This window comes from Phallusia mammillata, chromosome 5 (genome assembly GCF_965637545.1).
Source record: "Phallusia mammillata chromosome 5, kaPhaMamm4.hap1.1, whole genome shotgun sequence".
Lineage (NCBI taxonomy): Eukaryota > Metazoa > Chordata > Ascidiacea > Phlebobranchia > Ascidiidae > Phallusia > Phallusia mammillata.
In genome coordinates, this window is record NC_137256.1 from 5,180,580 (window position 1) to 5,201,559 (window position 20,980).

Genomic DNA, 20,980 nt, shown 5'->3' on the forward strand with positions numbered 1-20,980 from the left:
TGTGAAACTAAAACTATTTTTTAATTTGGTAGTCAAGACCGTTGTCCTTAAAATGGACATTTTCTAGTTGAAGTTTAAACTATCCAACGTGTTTATACACCACAGAAGGCACTATTTTAGATTTTAAATTGGCATTTGAAAGCATTTAAGCTGGGTACAATGCGATGAATTTGACTGTTTTATTTTTGAAGCGTAAAAAGTTTAATGATAAACTTCGAGCATTTGCAAAATTCCCAATCCTAAAACATCATTTTTGCAACAAGTACTAGTTGCAGGTTTCATATCAAACAAGTAAACATTATGCAGTAATTGTTTGGATTAACTAATTTGTAATTTATTTTTTAATTCCGAGGCAACACTTTCTGTTTTATCAAGATTACATGTCAACTGGTTGCGTACAAATTAGAAACAGACTTGAAAAGCCTATCAAAAACGTATCGTTCCGCTAGGTAGCAATATTGAGCAACTGTGATGCTTGATACTTGATTTAAGCTCAGTTCTAATTCATTTTTTCAGTAACGAAAATTTGTTACTGGGCGGGAAACTTGGCCGAATGGCCTGGCGCGCCTGACCCACATCCAAAACCTGATCGGGTTTCATCCCCGGGAGTATCGTGGGTTCGAATCCCGTGAACGACAAAGGGCAATTTTCAGTTCTAGGACTGAAAACCTTTATTCTCAACTAAAATGCAACCCGATGGTTTCGGTAAAATTCGGAAATTTCAAGCTTCAGACAGTACACACTGTTTTTTAGCATATGTGGTCTCTTCAGTGCAACTGATGACAATCATTGACAGAATAGCTATTGTCTGTAGCTTACTTATCATGTAACAGCCCTGTGCTTTTAGTTAGGTTATGTCTAATTCTTAGCTTTAACACTAAGCTTTAACACAATAGACCACAACTAGTTCCATTAATGGCCACCTTGTAAAATAGTTTCGAATAGATAATGTGAAAATATTCGGAGTCGAAATTTTTGTGGTATTTGTTAGGTTTGCCGTCTGCTGACGCAATTATCGACAAAATCAAATTTACAAACCAACACAGCTATATCCTGGGGTAGGAACTTGGCCGAATGGTCTGGTGCGCCTGACCCATAATACAGACATAAAACAACCTTGATCGGGATTCGTCCCCGGGAGTGTCCTCGGTTCGAACCCCGTGAAAAAAACACAGCTATCCTGTGAAAGATGTTTTCCTTCTAAGTTTCAGCGGTAGGCCACAAACTACCTAATTGCCCAATGTCACCTTTCTGTTTAAGCCTCCAATTTCGGTTTCATGCAATTGCCATTACGACCGTCCTAACTCATGTTTCCACACGGAAGTGATTCATAAGGGAACCATAATGGTAAAAAAAACTAGGGTATTTTTGCGCTTCCGGCGCTTATCAATTAAATTTGCATTCGAAAATGGAATGGAATAATTTGACTCGCGGATAAGGAAGAAGTTTTTCTTGTCAAACCTGGCTAAACCAAAGTTTGCACGTGTAAAACGTTAACCCAGTGGTTCTTAATCGGTGGGAAATTTCCCAATGTTTTCAGAGGGAAATTATGTGACACCAAACTCGGGCCAGCGGGTCGAATCCGGCCTTGAATTAACCATTAAAAGTTAATTTAATCCAATTTTTTTCCACAACAACATGTAAGATTAATATCACCTAGTTCTACAAGACGCAGAAAAATCAGAAATTTGTTTGTTACGTCACAGACATTACTAAAAGTATCAATGACTGTGTTGTTGTTCACGAATAAATGCCTTTCCTCTGTTGATTGTGATGGAGTAAATGACTAATGCAAGCACATGAGACTCTCCAATATTTCACACGAATTTACTTCCTCACGAAAGCACAATTCAAACTTAATTAGATTGCAGTGTACCTAACGTCCCGACCAAATTGCTTCAAAATTATTTCAATCGAAGAATACTGTTTTGTTAATGTAGGACACAAAATATCAGCATAAAAATAACAGGGGGGAAATTTGAACTTGGTGATTGACTTTAGTGGGAAACCACACCAAAAAGGTTAAGAACCACTGCGTTAACCCATCATGGAAACTTTTCAAATTTGTCGATTTATGAAATGATTTTTTAAGGAGGTTCGGGACAACAGTCCATGTCTTTTTCGAATCTCAAACTGTGGATGTCAAAGCTATATACCATTTACTTATTAGCAGGCTAACCCTGTTGCTTTACAGTAAAAGTTTTACCAGCAGGGTAACCCTATTGATTTTTCTCTGTATCATACCGCTTCTCTATTACTTGTTTTCATAACCTCGTGCACGCGGCAGTCAACTCGCGTTCAGGAGCGTGACCTTTTGGCCGCAAACCGCGCCAATCACTTCTCGCAAAACCAACCGCCGACAGACCGCCGCTCCGCCTTTGGCTGGCCGCAGAATTAATTTTAGGCGACAATTACCTGGTCTGAACCCGGCCAATGCGGTGCATCCATCTAAGTGGATCAAATAGACTACGGATTAGATGGCCTAAAATACATCAGCAAATGGTTGCTTGTCTGCTGCGACAAACAAGTGTTGCGCCAGTTGGCTGATCCTTAAAAAGGCTGCCCACGTTTCTCCTTCCGTCGTTTTTGGGCGAATGATTTATTCAAGTGGATTCCGAGATTGAAATCCTTGGAACTTTAATTCTTCGGCTTATTTTCAAACTGTCACGATGGTGTCGGTTTTATGCCGTGCGCAACAGTCGTGTTTTTCTGATTTAGGCGGCACCTGAATTTGCACTGTGCGATGAGTGTTAGAATCCAGGTGCATCCCAATATATCTTGGATTTAAAACAAATGGGAGTTAGAATGTTTAAACTTGTCTACTTGAATGGTGCACAAACATCACAAACAAATCAAAGAGCCGACACCAACCCAAATGCGAATGTGTGGTGCGCCACCTTGTGGTAAACAACTTTAAGTTGCGACAGGAAAGCCCGCATTGGGGTATTATTGGATGCAAGTTTTACATTGATGGTATCCCAATTTTACGACTATGTTTCCGGTGAACCAATCGAGCCACAATGTTTATGGTGACCCCGGCCTACTTTGTGTATCCTTGTCTTTTCAACGTCGAGGTTCTGGGCGATCCCGGCAGTCTGATTTACACTTTTACTACCGAAAGTTAATATTCCCTTGACAATACAAGACTATAGCGTTGAGGGTCGGCACGCTCGTTGTTTTATTGCATCGCAAACATATCCCGCCACGTCCGATGTCAACGCACACGCGCGAACTAGTGCAAGTCATTGAAAGGATTGCGCGGGCGTCCGAGATTCTTGCTGGTTATATTCTTCCCGTGGGACTAGAGCACTCTTTGAAGTGCCGGTTGTCAAATGTATACTGCAATGCATAAATATGTAAAATGACTGTGCTTTTATGGACGTTTTTGCGTTGTTTTTATGAATGTTTTTGATATATCACGCACAGACCACAAATTATATTTAGTGCTAACTGCTGAGGTTGTCTGTGGCACAATAACACTTATTTTTGCTTTTTTGGCCCTGCCCATATACTGCGGGTGCGGGAAAATATGTTAGACTCGTTTAAAAGTGGTAGGTTTCATCCAAGATTAACTGTGACACAGATTATGTGTTTTCCACCAAGTGGCAACGCGTTGCGGTTTATACAATTTCTTTCATTTTTCACTTTTCCTGACCCATATTCAGCGTCTCAGTTCGAAACCGTAAAAATAAAAATATCAAAATGTATTTATGTTTTTCAGTGTGACAAATTTGACTCCACTGTGCTAAAGTAGTCGCATGTTTCTCTGGAGAGGCAAAACAGAAACGAAAACAGTGTGTGGGTTTAAATTATCCGTGTTTTGATGGTTTTCATCGACCGAACTTTGCTTAGATGTGGCTGACACACCACACAGCCGCCACGGCTGAATTAGAACAGTTCAATGTAAGACCACATCGATCCACGAGGTGTGCATTTTGAACACCTGGAACAGCTATTGGTACTTCTTTACGAAGTCAGCCAGGGCGGTCAATCTGACAAGTCTGACCTTCCTGTGAGTTAGGCGAATCAGCGTGACGCTTTGCCCTTGAGCGTAAATAGTATATTTGTTCCGGTTTGCAGTCAGCACCAGTCTCCCTTTTATCTGCCACATCACAAAAGGTTAAGCGACAGGCGCGAGCCTTGTATCGCGCAATTTGCGTGAATCTAATTAAGGTGCTGGATGGCAAATTTGATCTTAAAACTGCCACAAACTCTGAATCACTCGCTGAGTAACGATCAATTACAGGGTATTTTTATGTGAAGACATTCGTATTTACCCTGTACAAATCACATGCACCATATCCGTGTGTTTGGCAGCGAAGTAATTGTTTCAATCGGACAGTGTTGTAAAACGTATATTGGTAAACGTCAAGCATGTCTAAAACCGTCCTCGAAACGAGCTACTTGTTGTAAAATAACAACGAACAGGATACAAAACATTTTCACGCGCCATAAAAACGGACAGTCGCGCGTCATCATCTTGGGCGCCCGACAGCACCAATCTCACCAGACATAACCTTTTGACCCAATGTCGGAAGCGAACGGCCTTTGCACAACTGCGAGCGTAATAAGCACTAGAAACGCAACTACCCAAGCTGATAAAAATAAGTATGGAATTGTAGAAGGGCCCGCAGTCTTTGCAACACATTTACAGGCATATTAATCTCTTGAACCACTTTGACTAACAAAGCCTTCCTGGAAGTTGCGCTAAATCAATCTAGTACTTTACAATTATTCATCCACATTGCCACGATGTTACTGTTAATTTTAGAGAAAACAAATGGACAATTGAAGTGAAATCATTTGTGACATATATCCCTCCCTAATTTCTACTTGTCATAGAATTACGTCGTTTTAAAAAAATGTTACAAAAAAATATAAATACTCGTGGGGTATTTAGTGTTTTGTTAAAATCAATCAAATCCATGCAAATTAACACAGGGCTCCATCGAAGTCTTTTACACGTATTTCGTTCATCACGTCAAATACTTTAAAGCTGCATCATCATCGAAACAAGCATTGATTTCTTGACATAACGCATTAAACTAAAATGTTTGAAGCACATGCAATATTCTTGGTAAAAACAGATTTATTCTAACTTTATATTATATTAATTATATCTAAATAGGGCGCTATGTTGGTGAAAGGTGGGAAAAACATTTTCCGCACGTTTCATTGTAAGACTATGATAAATACAAAATATAATTGTTACAACTGCTCAAACAGTAATCTTTCAACAACACAAAATGCATGTCACTAATTGTTTTGTTTTCGCCACATGGACCCTTGCGAGATCTTGTTTACGTCAAAACTTTCACGAACCGCTCCAGACAGTGAAATTAGTAACAATAAAGGTGAAGGTGGCGCGAAACGAAGCTTTCCAAAGTGCGCCAAAGGTGCATAGTGCTCGATAATGGCCGCCTTGTATCAGAGCGAGGAATGTTGTTGTGCACTGGAAAACAAATTAAGAATTCGAACGCGCGTCTACCACGACCGGGGCATACGTTCAGAGTAGAATGCTCGATGCAGGCGTGTAACTGCCGGGTACCTGGTCCGCTCTCTAATTACGACTGCACAAGTCACTGTTGTCCCGCGCTATCTGATTTGAAATCGAGGTCAACCCGCGAGACGACGTAAGTTGTTTTGATGAAATTAATTGTCGCAATACCGAACGATGTCGTAAACAACATAGAGATCATATAGTGTCCCTTTCCAACGAGGGGTCGTAAACAGGTTTTGCACGTGCATAAAACGAGTTAAATGCGTTGATATTTATAATTGTTCAATGGTTATACAATGGATTGGGTATTACAAATTAATTTGAGTACAGAGATTTCAAGTTGTAAAACAAATTTTCGTTATTTGCTTTTTTCCGGCAACTTCTAGAAAAAAGCAAGATTTTAGCCATTTTCTGTTTTTATAACGACCTTTGGTTACTAATTTATGCATCACAAGAAAAAAGAAAAAAAGAAAATTTGTGTAACAACAACGCACCAGTTGACAATACACAGAAAACGTGGGGATAGAATTAGCCAAGACGACTTAAAAGCAAAGACAAGGACGTCTGGGTCCAAGTTGTTTAGCACATGTCCCGAGCTCCCCGCTGCGTGAAATTGATTTGCAGAGATTCGTAAACCCCCCACCCAGTAGGATATTATTTCACGGCAAAGCCAAGCTTCACTTAATTGGCATGGCGAAGGCTGAAATATTGTCTCCGGAAGTTTTTCGACAGGCGACTCGAATCGCGTTGAGTAGAAAAGCCGGTCGGTCGTTGTTAGGACGATTGGGGGATTGGTGGTTATGCTTGTTATTGTCTGATTAGTAACGGACCGCTCCAAATATACATTTTCCAATGAAGTATTTGTGGATAAATTTGGGAAATATATTTAAATTATACAACCCCATTTTTAATAGAACTTGTCCGTGAAAGTTAAAGGCAGTTTTTCTGTTTCATCTTTACTTATGAAACAAAATATATTTCATAATCGTTTTCAGACCCATACCCGGTGTTCAATAGAACATGCTACTGTTCGTTCATTTTGTCATTGTTATATAAAACTTACATTAGCTTGGTCCGAATAATTTGGTTTAATAGATCCGTTGGTAGGTACAGATTTTATAATAATTACGACAAACACCTTTTGTTGTTCGTAATTGTCAGGGAATTTGCATGCTGTGGGAAAAGTAATAAATCCAACCTTTATTAGAAACAAATAAGTTATAAACCATAAACCACGCCCATGTTTTACTTCACAGTTTCACACACAAACACACCAGCTGTGTTAAGATCCGCTTAGTTAAGTTTCTCAATACGCAAACTGCTGGGAAATTTCTTATCTTCGACTTTCAATCTTTGATAAAATGCACCAACTTTTCCACAACAAAAGACCGGCTAATTGTCGGTACAGATTCTCACGAGTATTGCCATCGCTGGTAACAGTGTTTCGATCCAGGTTATCAAGGTCCCGACCCCCGCATTGTGTGCACGAGAGTTAATCCGACGCACCGGTCAGTCCAAAGGAAATGCGATAAAGATTCGGATAACGCGATTTCCGATTAGCCGTCCTCGCTCACCTGGAAGCCTTTGACGGTCTCCCGGTGACTTGCTGATTGTTTGTTCCTGAAGCAATCTGTAACAGTAACGTGGGATTAAAGTCAGGCACCGAAAATTCTATTTGGGATACAGAACTAATTTAAACTTGGTGCAGTTTTAATCCTACCTTTAAATTGGAAAAAAGAATGGTCGATTTGTAAAAATTGTTACTGCATTGTGTAGAATAGTATTAAAATCTTTTTGCGCATTTATGTCAAAATTTGCTTGATCTATACTTAAGAATTTTTTTATTTCATTTCATGGTCTAACAGTTTGACAATACGCATAAAATCTTTTGTAACCACAGCAAATGTAGCACCGTGTACTCCCAAAAGTTTTTAACTTGTACAATGCGATTTGACGTGCAAAATACCCTTGAAGCAAACTGCATACGACATGCATATCCTATACAGACTAATTAACCACTTGCAACGGGGCAGTCCGGTCGACGCCTTCTAGCAATCGAGTTCCACTTGAAACGCAGACCCCTGTCGCGACTAACACCTATCGAAAACATGTTCACCCGCGTGGCATTTAACACTAATCGGCCCTGTCAGGTACTTGCACCTTGTTTAGTTTCCCCATTGCAAGGTAGAATTAATTGCTTGTTCAGTGCACGGTGTCGTGTTCCTGCTACGTGGGTACGTGTTGTTCCGCCACCTCTAAATGAACCTTTTCCAAACAGGCGCGAAACCCAAGAGACTTTCTGGCAAATTGTGGGCTGCCAGTGCGTCCAGGTCGTGGATGCTGCGGGACCGACATCAGCCACAATTAACACGTCATCCACGGTGTTCGGTCGAATGTCGGCGGTGGACCGACTGGGGGCGAATAGGTCGCCTCACGTTGATTTTCTAAAGGCTGTCGTTAGATAGAAAAGCTCCCGACTGCCGCAACTGGACTCGCACTACAATCCGCTTAAGTGCACTGTGCGGTCAATGTCACCTTCGCGCGTGCCTCCAGGTGCGTTGAAAGCGCTTGATCCAATAATTACTGTCTTCAATGACAAAAGACCGCGACCTAAGCATGTTATCTTGCTAATTTTGAGATCCAGCGACAGTGGGCTTTTCTTGCCGGTATGGTTGTGATTTAATTGGGCGGTGGCCTCGCGCCTATGTTACGTCACGACCTAAATCTCCAAGGTCTTGTGCAGACGAATCGTGTCCTCTGCTCCGACGGGTGCATTTAGTCGCGAGGAGATTGCCAATTTCTCGTACGGGCTCTTAAACTGTCAAGGCAATTTTAAATCCTATAATTATCTAAACATAATATATTGACACGACAGTGCTGTGCGTTTCTCGCGCCGTTTGATGTCGACCACCGCACCGAAGGTGTCGCGAACGATTTTCCCCGCTTTATAGCGAGGTCATCGACGTTTCTTCGGAAGAGAAGACGGTACGTCAGTGCGACTTCCTCCAACATATAAAACCGAGTGGCGATTAATTTTAAGACTTTTAATGGCCGCTTTGACGACCGCCATAAGATTCCACAGGGAAATAAGGTGTTTTAGCATTTAGTTTGAAGAGGATTCGACTGACCGCTGTCCGCGACGTTTAATTATTCGCCAGGTGCACCGGTAAAGTGCCAAGTGGAGTTTTTGTGCACAGCGGGCATTATCGAAACTTTGCTCCGTCATTATAGCTGGATCAACTGCAATACGTGTGCCTTACGTATAGAGCACACCCATGCCAAGCCATAAAAATTTCCCGCGAAAACAACAGCTTCTAACCTTCACTATCACCATTACCAGGAGCGGGGTGGACACTTGCGCGATTGTTATCAGTGCGTTTTCTGACTTGCCTTTTTAGACAATGTGTTTTCGTTTGCATTGTGGTGCAGTGGACAGATACGACTTTCGCATTGCGAAGTGACAAGACAAAACAAACCCAAACTGAACAAAGGCCCAGGTCTGGGAGTATGTGGGCTGAGATGACGCTTTACTTATCAACACAGTTTGTTTGCTTGTACAAGCAACTTCATTCCAAGTTACTGACACCCACGAAAATAAGCAACACTTTCGAGTGAAAACATATAACAGTTTGTGAGGTTTTTCGGAACAACAAGCTTGTCAAAAAGCATCAAAATGACCGCGTTTAGCGCAATAAACAGTCCATTGTCGCGGCGGCAAAATCAAAACGAAAGACGTTTGAACTCGGCGAGAGGCAAGCGACCGCCGGGCGGACTCCGCCGTCAAACGGCACGTTCGAATATTTGCAATACGCACTGGCAGAAGCCAAAATGCGTTTACATCTGTTTAAACAGTTGACTCGGGTCCGTCGCGAAATCTAATGGCTGTCAACTCGCTAGACTGTTTGCACTAAAGTGAGACTGGTCAAACATGAAATGCGGCCGCCACTCTTCGCAATGCAAAGCCGCGCGGCCAGGCGTGTTTGTTGTTTAACCCGCGCATTATGTGTGGCGATAGACAGGTCCATTTGCGACCATAGCGTGAATGCAGCTGGTTGTTTGCCAAATAAAGTGAGCGATCAAATAACTGTGAAACGATGGCATGATGTAATTGGTGGTCTGTCAAAAAGTCTTAAAGTAAGAATCAAGAAATGTTTGACACGCAAACGATTAGGGTTTAAAAATAATGACATTTTTTACAACAATAAATCTATAAAGTGTATTTAAACAAGATGTTGTACATGTATAATAAAAATCGCCGACAGTACTGTTGTGGATATTTTTTTTTTTTTTTTTGTTTTAAAATAAGCCAAACAAACCCGTGATTGGTTGGAAAGAATCGAACTGTTAAGCAAGTAACGCATTTGCACCTTTTGGGCATCGGTATCAGGAATTTTGAGCTGGAGTTTGTCTTTCTTATCAGGCAACGGAACCACGCGACCGGCTTACGTCGGAGATAGTGTTGCGCCATTTTTTTCCTCGTCGTCCACGCAACTACCTTCGCGAAGCGCCAGATACAAGAAGAAAAAGGCAGTGTCCCCATGTAAAAGAGCAATAGCTCGCATGCAGTTGTCAAATGCAACGCAGTTAATCAACGCAACAGCAAGTCACTACAACAGTTTCAGAAACAGCAGTGCGTAAACTGTTATCAATTTATTACATAGAGATTTATACTTATATCAGAAATATGCCTCCAGAGAGAAGAATGACCGAAGCTGAAATGCGACGCAAGGTAATATACTTTTTCTTGCAAGTACTAGAAATATTCTTGGGTTAACCATTTTCAGAAAGCATTGTTATTTGTGTTGCTGCAGAATGTAATAAAACATAATATGAAAGCTCAAGTATAAAGTACTTTAAATCTAAATCGCAGTCTTGCTTTTGCAGACCAATAAGCCTATCATGGAAAAGAAACGGCGCGAAAGAATCAACAAATGCTTGGAAGACCTAAAAACGATTGTATTGGGAGCTGTGTCTGAAGACGTAAGTTATAAATATTTTGTACTAATTTCTTGTGTGATTTGATACATTTTGGGATAATGTCTAAAATAAATTTTCTGTACAGTCACGACCGAACAAACTGGAGAAAGCTGACATTCTTGAAATGACGGTGCGTTACCTGAAAAGTGTTCAGTCTGGAAAACCTATACCTATGGGTAAGTGAATCGTTTTTGTTCATACACTTTTGCATTCTTTAAAAAAGATACGCTTGTACTATAAATCAAAAGCTCAGTAGAATAACCATAACCGCGTTAAAAATTCATTTTGATTGTAAGTTTATCATTTGTAATCTGACATAAATAGTGACAAGTGAAATATATACCTTGTGCCTAACCTATGTCATTTTGCTTTAGATCTTTTACCTTCAAACACTACACAAACAAGCGAAGGCGAACAACAACCAAGCGGTTACGCACAATGTGTCAAGGATATTTCCCAGTTTCTCAACAAGAACGAAGGAGTATCGGTTAAACTGAGGACCCAACTGCTCGGTCATTTAGCGGACAAGTGCAATCCGGTTAAGGAATCATCATACCGCAACGAAAAACGGCAGCGGTGCTCGCCATACCACAGGCCAAGCTTGTCTCATTTTCCCCAACGTCTCATGACCGAGCTTGACCTGAGAAACCAAAGTTGCTTGGACGAAAGCGCGAACTTTTCGACAGCGGCCAGCTTCGCCCATTTCGCGGGTGCCAACATCAGCGGAGACAGCACACAGCACAGCGTGTCACTCAGCAGCCCGCTTTGCCGACACACCAACAGCCGGTTCTCGCCCGTCCCAGTGTCGCCGATTTCAAATCCTTCCACAACATCGCCCAGCGCGTGTCGTGAAATCCCCTCACCCAGCCTTTCTTCGTCTTCACACCGCAGTGAGGACTCGGTCGGCGACGTTGCATCAAGTTCGCCCGATTCACTGTTGCAGTGCACAGGTGGGATTGACAGTTCCCTCTTTTCGCCCATAACTACGCATATCGACAGCAAACCTCATCGTTTCTTGGACGGAGTTCATTTGCATTACGTAAGCAGTGATTCGGGCCATTGGTCGTCTGGATCCAATCCCCCGTCGCCAATCGGCCATCCTCTTAATAAAACCAAAGAACTCGCTCTATCGAAGATGCGTACAAACCAAAGAGACACAAAACCCAAAATTAAACTCGAAACAACCCTGCAGTCAACTGGCATGTGGAGGCCATGGGGCATCTAAGTTAGTATTTGCATCGCTAACTAATTTGTTGCTATTTACTGTGACACACCGATCCTGCTGTCTTACAGAGTGTACTGCTGGTTTATTGTTTTCTTTCAGATCCTCTACCATTGTTTTCCTTTTTTACTTATAGTTCTTATACTGTGCTTCCATATCTTTGTTACTACACCTATGTGTTCATTTCGTGTGCCTCTTTTCAATTCGTCACTGATCTTTCCGCTTCACACTTGTGCAGAAATAAAGTAGTGCCTTTTACACACCTGTGCATCGTATTAAAGCTGAGGGGCTTAGCTTATAAAAACGGCAGAAACTTTTAACCAGTCTGCACCTAAAAAGATTTAAAATCTGCTTGAAGTTACAGGCATATATGCATACAAATGCATAGTTTCAAGTCCATTAGCCAACATTTTTGCATAACGGGCAAGGTATATTTTGTTACTTTACGTTGTTTTACTTCGTCAGGGCCCGAGCGAACAAACGATTTGCACCTTCTTCGTATTTTTTCACCGCGTTCTTTAGTAAATTATCAGAAATGTTTTACAAATTTGTTTTCGTCAGAGTAACTGGAATATACATCCGGAATGTAGGTGAGTTCAGGTTTGACATATTGCTAGACAGGAATTTCTCCTGGTAGCTAATATCCTACGACACGCGGCATGGGGCTGTGTAAACCAACGTCCGTGATCCGTTGGTTTTGCGACTAAGCCCTTTTATGAGAAAGGTCATCAGGTGTTAACTGCTGCCTCAGAATCTAAATCAGGACACTTTTGGTCCGCTGGTCTCATTGTCCCGTGGAACTCCCGTTAAATCACGTTCCACCCAATGCATTCATCACATCACGAGAAAGCGCGAAAAGGTATTTACTTTTACTGACAGCAGACCGAAGCACCTTTTGTCTCATGACAAATGACCAGTCGTTTATAATGTCAAGGGCGGACACGCGGCTACAGTGATTGAAGTGCGCTTGATTGGGTTGTGAATGGCCTGGTTAAATCCATACGAACAAAGGTACTTCTATCAGTGGCTAAGCATGGCACCCACATGACACCTGAGCATGTGAAAAGCAAATATGGCCAGCCGCACTAAACAGTAGGATGCTTTGTGTCGGGGACGCGTGCTTGAGTCCTCTGCCAATGTTTTAGGAGGCGCACAGTAGTGTGGGGCAAGCGTCGCGTAAATGTTTAACCTGTATTCGGGCTCCGGTCGCGTTCCTGGCACAAGCCTCTAATCGTCGACCATATCACGGCCCCTTCCGCGATAAAGTTGTCGTACCAGTATCCAGTGTGGGAAAAGTCAACAGGCCGCAGAAGGAATCGAGGCCGCTTGATTGCGACGCACAATCCCGAACACCTGATAACAAAGCGGGAGCACGTGTGGTAGCCAGCCTCGATGCGCTTACGCCTCCAAAGCGCGTGTCAGAATCTCAGGTGTTTGAGCGATAAAGGGATTTCAGCCTGTGTCGACCTCCCCGGACGCATTGGCGGGGGCCTTCAAAACCATTGTAGCCAGGATAAGGTGTGTTTGCCGCTGACAAAGCACTATGGGCCTGGCAGCGTAATCCAGCGCTTTTGTGAAGGTTTTCCTGGCTTTGGTCATTCGCTGCGACTTTGACATGTCACGTTTGGCAAACTGCAAGCGATTACTTGCCTATTCTTGCCCAGGAATTCATCACTGCTGGGTTTCTGTTGTAGTTGATCCCCATAAGCGTACGTATTATCTCCCTGCACTGGAGTCACAGGCAAGACAAAATACTTAAATAACCCGACAATAACTTTAAAAAGGCCAAACTTTACAAAATATTACACACATACTGATCATTGTAAATACCTAGGTGCGCGTTGTGTTTGAAAATAGTATAATGTAAGAATCCCTGTTTATTTTTGTTGTCCGAGATGTTTAATATATAAGCTTTTAACATATAAGCTGTTGCTGCTATAGGCATTATAACAACTTTATAGACCTCTTCTGGCAGTTGTATTAAGTAAAAAAAATACAATTGCCAGAAGGGCTCTATAAAGTTGATGTTTTATTTAATTTGGTAAAAAAAACTTTTACAAAAAATAGTGCGGTATAGTTTTATACCATTTGTGAATTAATTATCCACGACGCGCATTTAACTGTCCTTCTAATTTAAATTCAATACCCGTTACTTTGAAGAAGACATTTTGAGGTCGCGGGTCATTTCCGAAGACAAGTCGATCCGAATCGGCGATTTAAGTCTTTCAATGCGCCATGATCGTCTGTTTACCTCTCACGTGCATAAACAAACGAAATGCGACAATGATAGACACTTGCAGACAGCGACGCAGGTACAAGGAAACTGGCGCCAACTGAACCCTGTCCCAAGTTCTTTTAAGAGCTGATTATATGCAAACACATCGGTTAGTGCTTACAAGCCATAACAAATATTACCCTGTGAAGTGAGTTCGTAAACAGAACGCGTGCTTAACAAGTTGTGCGGCCAGATTTATGTTATACGTAGAAGTTTCAAATGAAGTTCCTGGGTTTTGTATTAAATAAGCTGATAGTCAGTTTGTCAGTAGTAATATTTGCACAAGAAAATGGTTATTTTTTTTCTTATTAAAACGTAAAGCATAAAGAGAATTCGATGTAACATTGCTAACAAATGTTTGTGTACACTCTATGCCATTGATTTTCAACCGGTGTTCCGTGAAAGATCGTCAGGTGTTTCGCGAGAAATATGCTGTTTTGAATATAGGATACTAATGTTTTAGGCTTCCATGCTTTGACTAGCGTTTTATGTCGAACACCGGTCGAAAATCACTGATCTAGCGGTTACCGCAATTTAGCGTTTTAGTGTCCCCCCCTAGTTGTTTCATTGCATCAAAATTTCGTTTGGTGTTCCGCAAAATTATTTTAATGCATCAAGTGTTCCGTGGCTTAAAAAAGGTTGAAAAACACTGCTCTATGCGACAGTTTAGTGCACCGAAAATGTTTGGTCTTGGTTTCAAGGTATGATAACACATACCGAATCACCTACCACCAAGACGCTTTTTTTGATTTTATTTTTTTGGCCACATCCTAATTAACTGTGGCATCCTACAGTATTTTTCCTCAAAAATTGAAGTGAAAGGTGATGTGAATGTGACGAGTTTTTTGACACTTTACAACGTTTTCCAACTAAGTTCTAAACTGAACCGTTTTTATTCCTGTGTCATATGTGTAGAAGGAATGAATTAAAGTGGTGCATAAAATACTCACAGCCGTCGCCATTTTGTTTTTGGTCCTCGATATGTTCCATGCGGTGTGATGACACACACCTTAGAAAAGCCCAAGATTTCGACTGAGTTAGTCAAACACGCCCCACATGTCAAATATTAGTAGCTGTGAGCAACAACAAGGCGTGGCAACATGTGATAGGCGCAAAGGTGCTTACGTTACAGTTACCATAGCCAGAGTGCCAAGCGTTGACGGTAATTAAATCAAGTTTCTTTGTGGTGAAGTCACAAGTACCGAATTTGTCACCACCGTGTGCAATTAAGCCTCGGAAAGGAGTATTTTAAGCCAGGCACAACTGGCTTTGTGAAAACCGCGCCGAGTAATTACCATGTTTACCTAATCTGCGGAATTTCATTATATGTGGAACTTGATTGCAGTGCAATAAACATATCCGTCGTTGTAGCACAAGAATAATACTTTAATACGCGGGCGTCGTCGAAAGTTGCCGCACGGCCCTACCGCAAAGACAGCAAATTCTGTTGTCTTATTGCACATTGTCCGAAAAACACGATTTGTTACCAGTACTTTATTATTGTTATAATTCGATAATTGCACACACTTACGTAGACTGGTAACGCAGAGAATATAATATGCAAGCTACTGTGATTAAGTGGCAGACGTGCGGCGAGTACGTTTCATATTTACAAGTTATAAATTCCAATACATCTACACGCTACAAAACAAATTCTATTGTTGCAACAATCCACTTCTGCTTTACCACCCTCCCCATCTTCCTCCGTTCTGCTCTTGGTATCTCCGTCCTCCTTGTCCTTCCCACTGGCCACCACGAGGATTGTTGTAACCACCATAGTAACCGCCGTTGTCGCCAGGATTCATATAATCTGACTGAGGGCCATTTCCGTACTGCTGCCCACCCTGCTGCCTGGACGGCCAGTACTTCTGACCTTGGCCGTATCCTCGATCGTACGCTGCGTTGTAGCCGCCATCTCTGCGATAACCGTATTGTTGCACAGGTCTAAATTGACCGCCATACTGGTTGGCAAACTGTTGTTGCTGGCGACCTTGCTGTTGATACTGGGGCGGGTTGTACTGCTTCATATCTTCCCAGTAGTACGGATCGACACTGCCACCTTGCGGCCTTGGTTCCCAGTACTTTTCTTCCGCTTTGGGCTGTTCAGGAATGTAATTGACCAACTCGTCTAAGTTGCATTCTTCGCGGCGTGGCTGGATAACGAAAATCATGAGTCGCAAAGGGAGTCCTTCGATCGGCATGCGTGGATTGGGTCCGAGCATATATTTCAAGTCTTCTGTGAACTTTCCGTTCTCGTCGTAATCAATGAGGTCATCAATTGCATGCTTAATATTGGCATTTACCTCTGTAACCATGTTGGGATACTTAATGATAGCGACCAAATTGTCCATGACCCCGTCGACAAACTCTCCTGTAAGTTTGCTCACGGCCTTCAAGATGTGCTTTGTGTCGTTGCTGAGACGGCCTGAGTTGTATGCCACGTAACGTTGAATGGTAGCGTTGAGAGCGTTGCCTTGACTCTTAATGTAATCGCGCATTGCCTCCACCGAAAAGTGGGTGAATGCATCCTTGGCTCCGTCGAGACCGAGACCCTCCATAAACCTCTTCCGCAGAAGCGGCACCATGTCCTCACCATCGCCAAACACCATTTCAACAAGTTGTCCAAAGCGATATTCTTTAGTGGACTCAAGAATAGATTTGCGAATCATGCGATCCAAAACCGTTTCAAGTGTTACCTCAGAATCTTCTCGCATTTCCTTCAAAAGCTCCGCAATCATCGCAATCGCCTCTTGGTGCCCAGAACTGCTAGCAATTCGGCACATGATTTCTTTGACCACCGATCTTACCTCAGCCGGCTTTCTAATCCACTCGTTCTGGGTGAACAGCGTGGTTATGATGTCAGCAGCCACGTGGCGAATGTCGTCACCATCCCTCAGACGATCGATGGAGGTCTGAAGGGAGCTGATGCTTTGCTGCTTCCGTTCCATCATTTCCTCTTGAGATGTGAAGCCGAGTCCGAGTAAAAGTTGATCGAGAGCGTTGAGTTCCTTTTGGGGCTTGTCGTAACCATACTGGCCGCTGTAGCTGGAATCGCCGGCTTGGTAGCCCGATCGTGCTTTATACCTAGCGAATTCCTGCTGCCATTCACTGAACGCCTTGTACCATGCTGTGGAGTCACTCGTTTTGGAACATTTAACCGCCCCATCGTCTTTCTTTTCGGGCATAAATTTGTTTTTGAAGTATTTGATATCTTCTCGCAAAACTGCAAAAACAGGCCGCAGGTCAGAGTTGGCATAGAAATGTGATTGTTTTAATTAGCTGTGACTTACATGAGTCTTCGAGGTTGGTTTTGCAGGTTTGTGTCATCGCAAACTTTCCAAATATGCCTGGTTCGGTGGCAGCGTAGTATATCTTTTCTATTTCAGCTTTGGCTGTATAAACAGACAAACATAGATTCAAATTTGCGCGCTTTAAAATGTTTTTTAAAAAACGTTGTATCCATAATAATTTATCTTCAGACTATTTTAACCGGTTATATTGCATTTTGGTATAATTCTTTTTCGTCAGAAGATAAAAAAAATTACATAGGTGTGCGTGTAAAAAACAGTAAAAAATATCCTACTTGGTTTTCCTAGAGTTAAGATCATTGAATGACAACACCCTTCGTCATCTTCATAGAACCACTGTTTAGGTTCAACAGGGACCGGCTGTAGCTTTGACAGCGGAAGTTGGGCTTTATTAGCTGCATATGCAAAGTCCTCCCTGAGACAAAACAAAACAGTAAATTCGTGTTGAGCATTTTTAACTAATGACCGCTGCTGGTAAATTTAAACAAACTTTGCACTGTCAATACCTTTTACCTCTGTTTATGTTAACTGCAAAAAAATCTTAATGAAGCTAATTTATAGCATATTATAGCGCTATGGTAATTATTTTGACATTAACTTTTTGATTTCAACTTTTTTTTGCCTAAGACTATAGTGATAATTAAACTGACCAGGTAGGATCGGAGTTAAGGCAGGCGTAGGTCCAGATCATTTCTTCGACATCCTCGGTTTCCTTCAATTTTGGCCAGGAGCACGAAACGTCGCCAACGCTGTCCACCGCCACTATATACTTGTCCCAAACTTAAACAAAAGCATATTAAAGTTGAGCTTATTGTGTGACAATGGACTTTCAATTAATCCAGATTAGTTGAAATTTTGTTGTTGTAAGTAAAAGAATAGTTTGCAAACAACTTAGCTTACCAGTCATTCCTCCAGTCAAGTTTGCTTGCATAACCATTTCAACCATGGTCGGCTCTGCGACTGGCCTGTTAAGTAATAACATCTTCTATCGAGAACAGTTCTTGATATTTATTAAATATTAGACAGTTTTACAAAAAAAAACAGGTAAAAAACATAAATCCTTTCTTAAAAAAAACATAAATATTTATTTCGCCTTAAATAAACAAGCATTGCCAGTTTCTTATTCAAATAGAATCAGTGGGTTCACAGTCTAATATTCAACTGATCAGAAGCAAGGATCTTTCATTTTTTACATTCTCTTGTCCGCGGGTGATTCGTTAAATAACAAAACTGTTCAAGCTTGATATTTATTAACATCGAGGGCAGGAAAGTATTTGTAAGGCCCACCTGGTGATAGTAATTTTTGTCGCATTGTTGCTAGACCGTTTTTATTTTCTAGCTTAGGCCAGGAACATGTAATACTTGCGTTGGTGCGAGTTTGCAGCCGCGCGTTTTTCTTATCGCTGTTTTTTGCGTGTGTTTTGTACTTTGTCGCTTTATAAGAATTTTGTCCTGCAAGTTATGTCATTATCCTGATGAAAGCGTCTTGCATAGGACGTCGAAACGTCGATTGTTTACAATAAAACTGCTGGAAGAGCAATACTTTGTTATGTAATACTCACGTGTTTGGCAATGGCATATCAACTATAATATCATAATGTTCAAACTCTTCGTCGTTGAGGCTTGTGCATGTTGCTTCACCTACGAAGTACCAGTATGGCACCAACTTTACGGATACAGTGGCCTGTGGCACAAAAAACAAACCATTGCAGGCCATAAAATCGAACTTAAAATGAGCATCACAAAATACGTTAGCATAGATTAGGAAACACTAATCACTTTGCAAATTTTAGGGTAAATTTGTTAACAAAACAAATAAATTTTTGTGCAAAAGTGTATTAAATTATTATCGTTCTCTTCTGAACTTACACCATCCGGAGCACCTTCCTTGTAGATGGAAGACCACAACACAGTTTGAGCCCCATATTCCATGAATGAGTATGAGAATGTAATTTTACCTTGAATGCTTTCGTCGGGTCCAAACGCGGCATTGGCTACTAGCATGGCTGAAAACGCAAAACAAAGAATCTGGTATTTTTTGGTAAATGCGTTTCTACAACAAAGAAATTAACTAAAAGAAATAACTTTCTGTTAGATTAGCGAAAACGCCACCACTATTTAAACTTTAACATTGTTGCATTATGCTACACTCTGATACTGAAAACTGTGACGCGTTTTTTCTTAAAGGTAAATTGAATTTCAGCGACATTTTGTTTTAATTTTTGTAGGTAAATTACAAAAAAACCTTACATTCTTTAGAAACAAAAACTTACGGCCTTCTGGATAACTTTCTTCTTCTGCCATTGTAGTCCCTGGTGCTGAAGCTATGAGGTAATATATATTTTTTATTTATAAATATCTTTAATTAACCTTAATATCAGTTTTTAAAGAAGGACCATATAGTTTAATTTACACATTAGCCTAGCGTCGAAAAACATGAAAATAGTTGTTGATCTACCTTCGTCAGCTTCACCTGGACCATCTCCTACAGAATCTTGGGCATTGGAGATCAGAACGATGGCCAAAAGCCAAACGACAATTTTTCCACTCATGATTCTGTTTGCAAAATCCACGGAATGAACCCCAACGTCGAAGTGCGTCTATATTCATACAAGGTTAAGAGAAACGAAAGCCGTTTGTTAACGGCAACGTTCATTTGCTAATTGAATTAATCGAGATTTGTTGTTCCGTAACATGGAGACCGTACATTTCACACGCAACCGCCAGGTGTTCACACAATGGACGAACTAGGGTCTTGTGATAAATCGGTTCTATTGTAGTTATAATTATGGTGACATTGCGAAACATGGCCCTAACTACAAGCAAAACTAACTTGGGCACATTTCTGTAAGATCAAGTCCATAATCGTTTGTTTAACACAAATGCAATAAAACTCTAATTATTGCGATACATCGAACCCGTCTGAACAGTTTTAGAACCGAAAGTTTGGTCTTGAAAGTCAAATCCAGCCAAACCTAAACCACTGCGACCCGATCTACAAGATTTTCGAGATAGACGTTTGTTGTCAATGCAACGGGGGAAAAAAACCTTGTTAAGAAATGTTGTACAAGACATAGAGGGTTGCTAGTCGAATTTGTTCAGTTTGAAATCAAAAAATTACCAAAAGGGAATACTAAGCCGAAATAACTGCTGGCGAATCAAAATTTTAGAGCATCATTACTGAGTTGTCATATCGGTAACAGGTAGGCTATATTATGTTTACAAGAAGGAAGGAACTTGTAATATTTTATTATTCTAGCTTATTCAGAGGTAAAACAAATGTTCACCACCAACATGCCGTGGTAAATTCCAATATGGTTCACCTTTTCCCTACATTAGTTTTTCTCAAGTCCCTATAACGGGCACGCTAAGTAACCTAATTCACCTAATTACACGGATAAATGCCCTTATATTTAAAAATCCTATGGAAACAGGTGGATTATGGTGACGCATGGTTTGTACGTCACATGTTGGTGGATACGGAATTGTGCACATAATTGATTTGTAGCAACAGTCATTAAAACTTTATTACGCAAGCGCACGGCCTTATTTCGAAGTCCTCGCATGAGTTCGATATTTTAGCGAATGTCAACTTGAAATTAACCTCTTTTTGTCATGGAGACTATAAAATCATGGAGATTATAAAAAAGAGTTTTGTACCGAGATAAAAAACAAACAATACATTATTTAGGTTAGAT

The 20,980-nt window shown here is 41.2% G+C and overlaps 2 protein-coding genes and 1 long non-coding RNA gene across 4 annotated transcripts; 1 reads left to right on the top strand and 2 right to left on the bottom strand.

The window, feature by feature from the left end:
• Positions 1-4,250: 4,250 nt before the first annotated feature.
• LOC145229410 (uncharacterized) lies at positions 4,251-9,401 on the bottom strand. Of its 2 annotated transcripts, none has more exons than XR_013860433.1 (2): positions 7,661-9,401; positions 4,251-7,130 (listed from the first exon to the last, which is right to left on the bottom strand). It is a non-coding gene; the product is annotated as an uncharacterized LOC145229410 (long non-coding RNA). The 2 variants fall into 2 exon arrangements; XR_013860434.1 differs by having other exon boundaries at positions 7,221-9,401.
• A 655-nt stretch (positions 9,402-10,056) lies between these two features.
• On the top strand, positions 10,057-11,957 carry LOC145229409 (uncharacterized). The gene is made up of 4 exons (XM_080094748.1): positions 10,057-10,229; positions 10,385-10,480; positions 10,563-10,653; positions 10,852-11,957. Exons 1-4 carry the CDS (start codon positions 10,185-10,187, stop codon positions 11,700-11,702), a joined length of 1,083 nt encoding a protein of 360 aa, XP_079950874.1. The 5' UTR covers positions 10,057-10,184; the 3' UTR covers positions 11,703-11,957.
• Positions 11,958-15,462: 3,505 nt separating this feature from the next.
• Positions 15,463-17,204, bottom strand: LOC145230199 (uncharacterized). Its single transcript, XM_080095588.1, has one exon. The coding sequence runs from the start codon at positions 17,157-17,159 to the stop codon at positions 15,657-15,659; it is 1,503 nt and encodes a 500-aa protein (XP_079951714.1). The 5' UTR covers positions 17,160-17,204; the 3' UTR covers positions 15,463-15,656.
• Between the last annotated feature and the right edge of the window lie 3,776 nt (positions 17,205-20,980).

Coding starts and splice junctions, on each gene's coding strand:
- LOC145230199 (XM_080095588.1), bottom strand. CDS start 17,159: ATGCCCGAAAAGAAAGACGATGGGGCGGTTAAATGTTCCAAAACGAGT.
- LOC145229409 (XM_080094748.1), top strand. CDS start 10,185: ATGCCTCCAGAGAGAAGAATGACCGAAGCTGAAATGCGACGCAAG. Junction 10,481..10,562: donor TGGGAGCTGTGTCTGAAGAC/GTAAGTTATAAA, acceptor TTTTCTGTACAG/TCACGACCGAACAAACTGGA. Junction 10,654..10,851: donor TGGAAAACCTATACCTATGG/GTAAGTGAATCG, acceptor ATTTTGCTTTAG/ATCTTTTACCTTCAAACACT.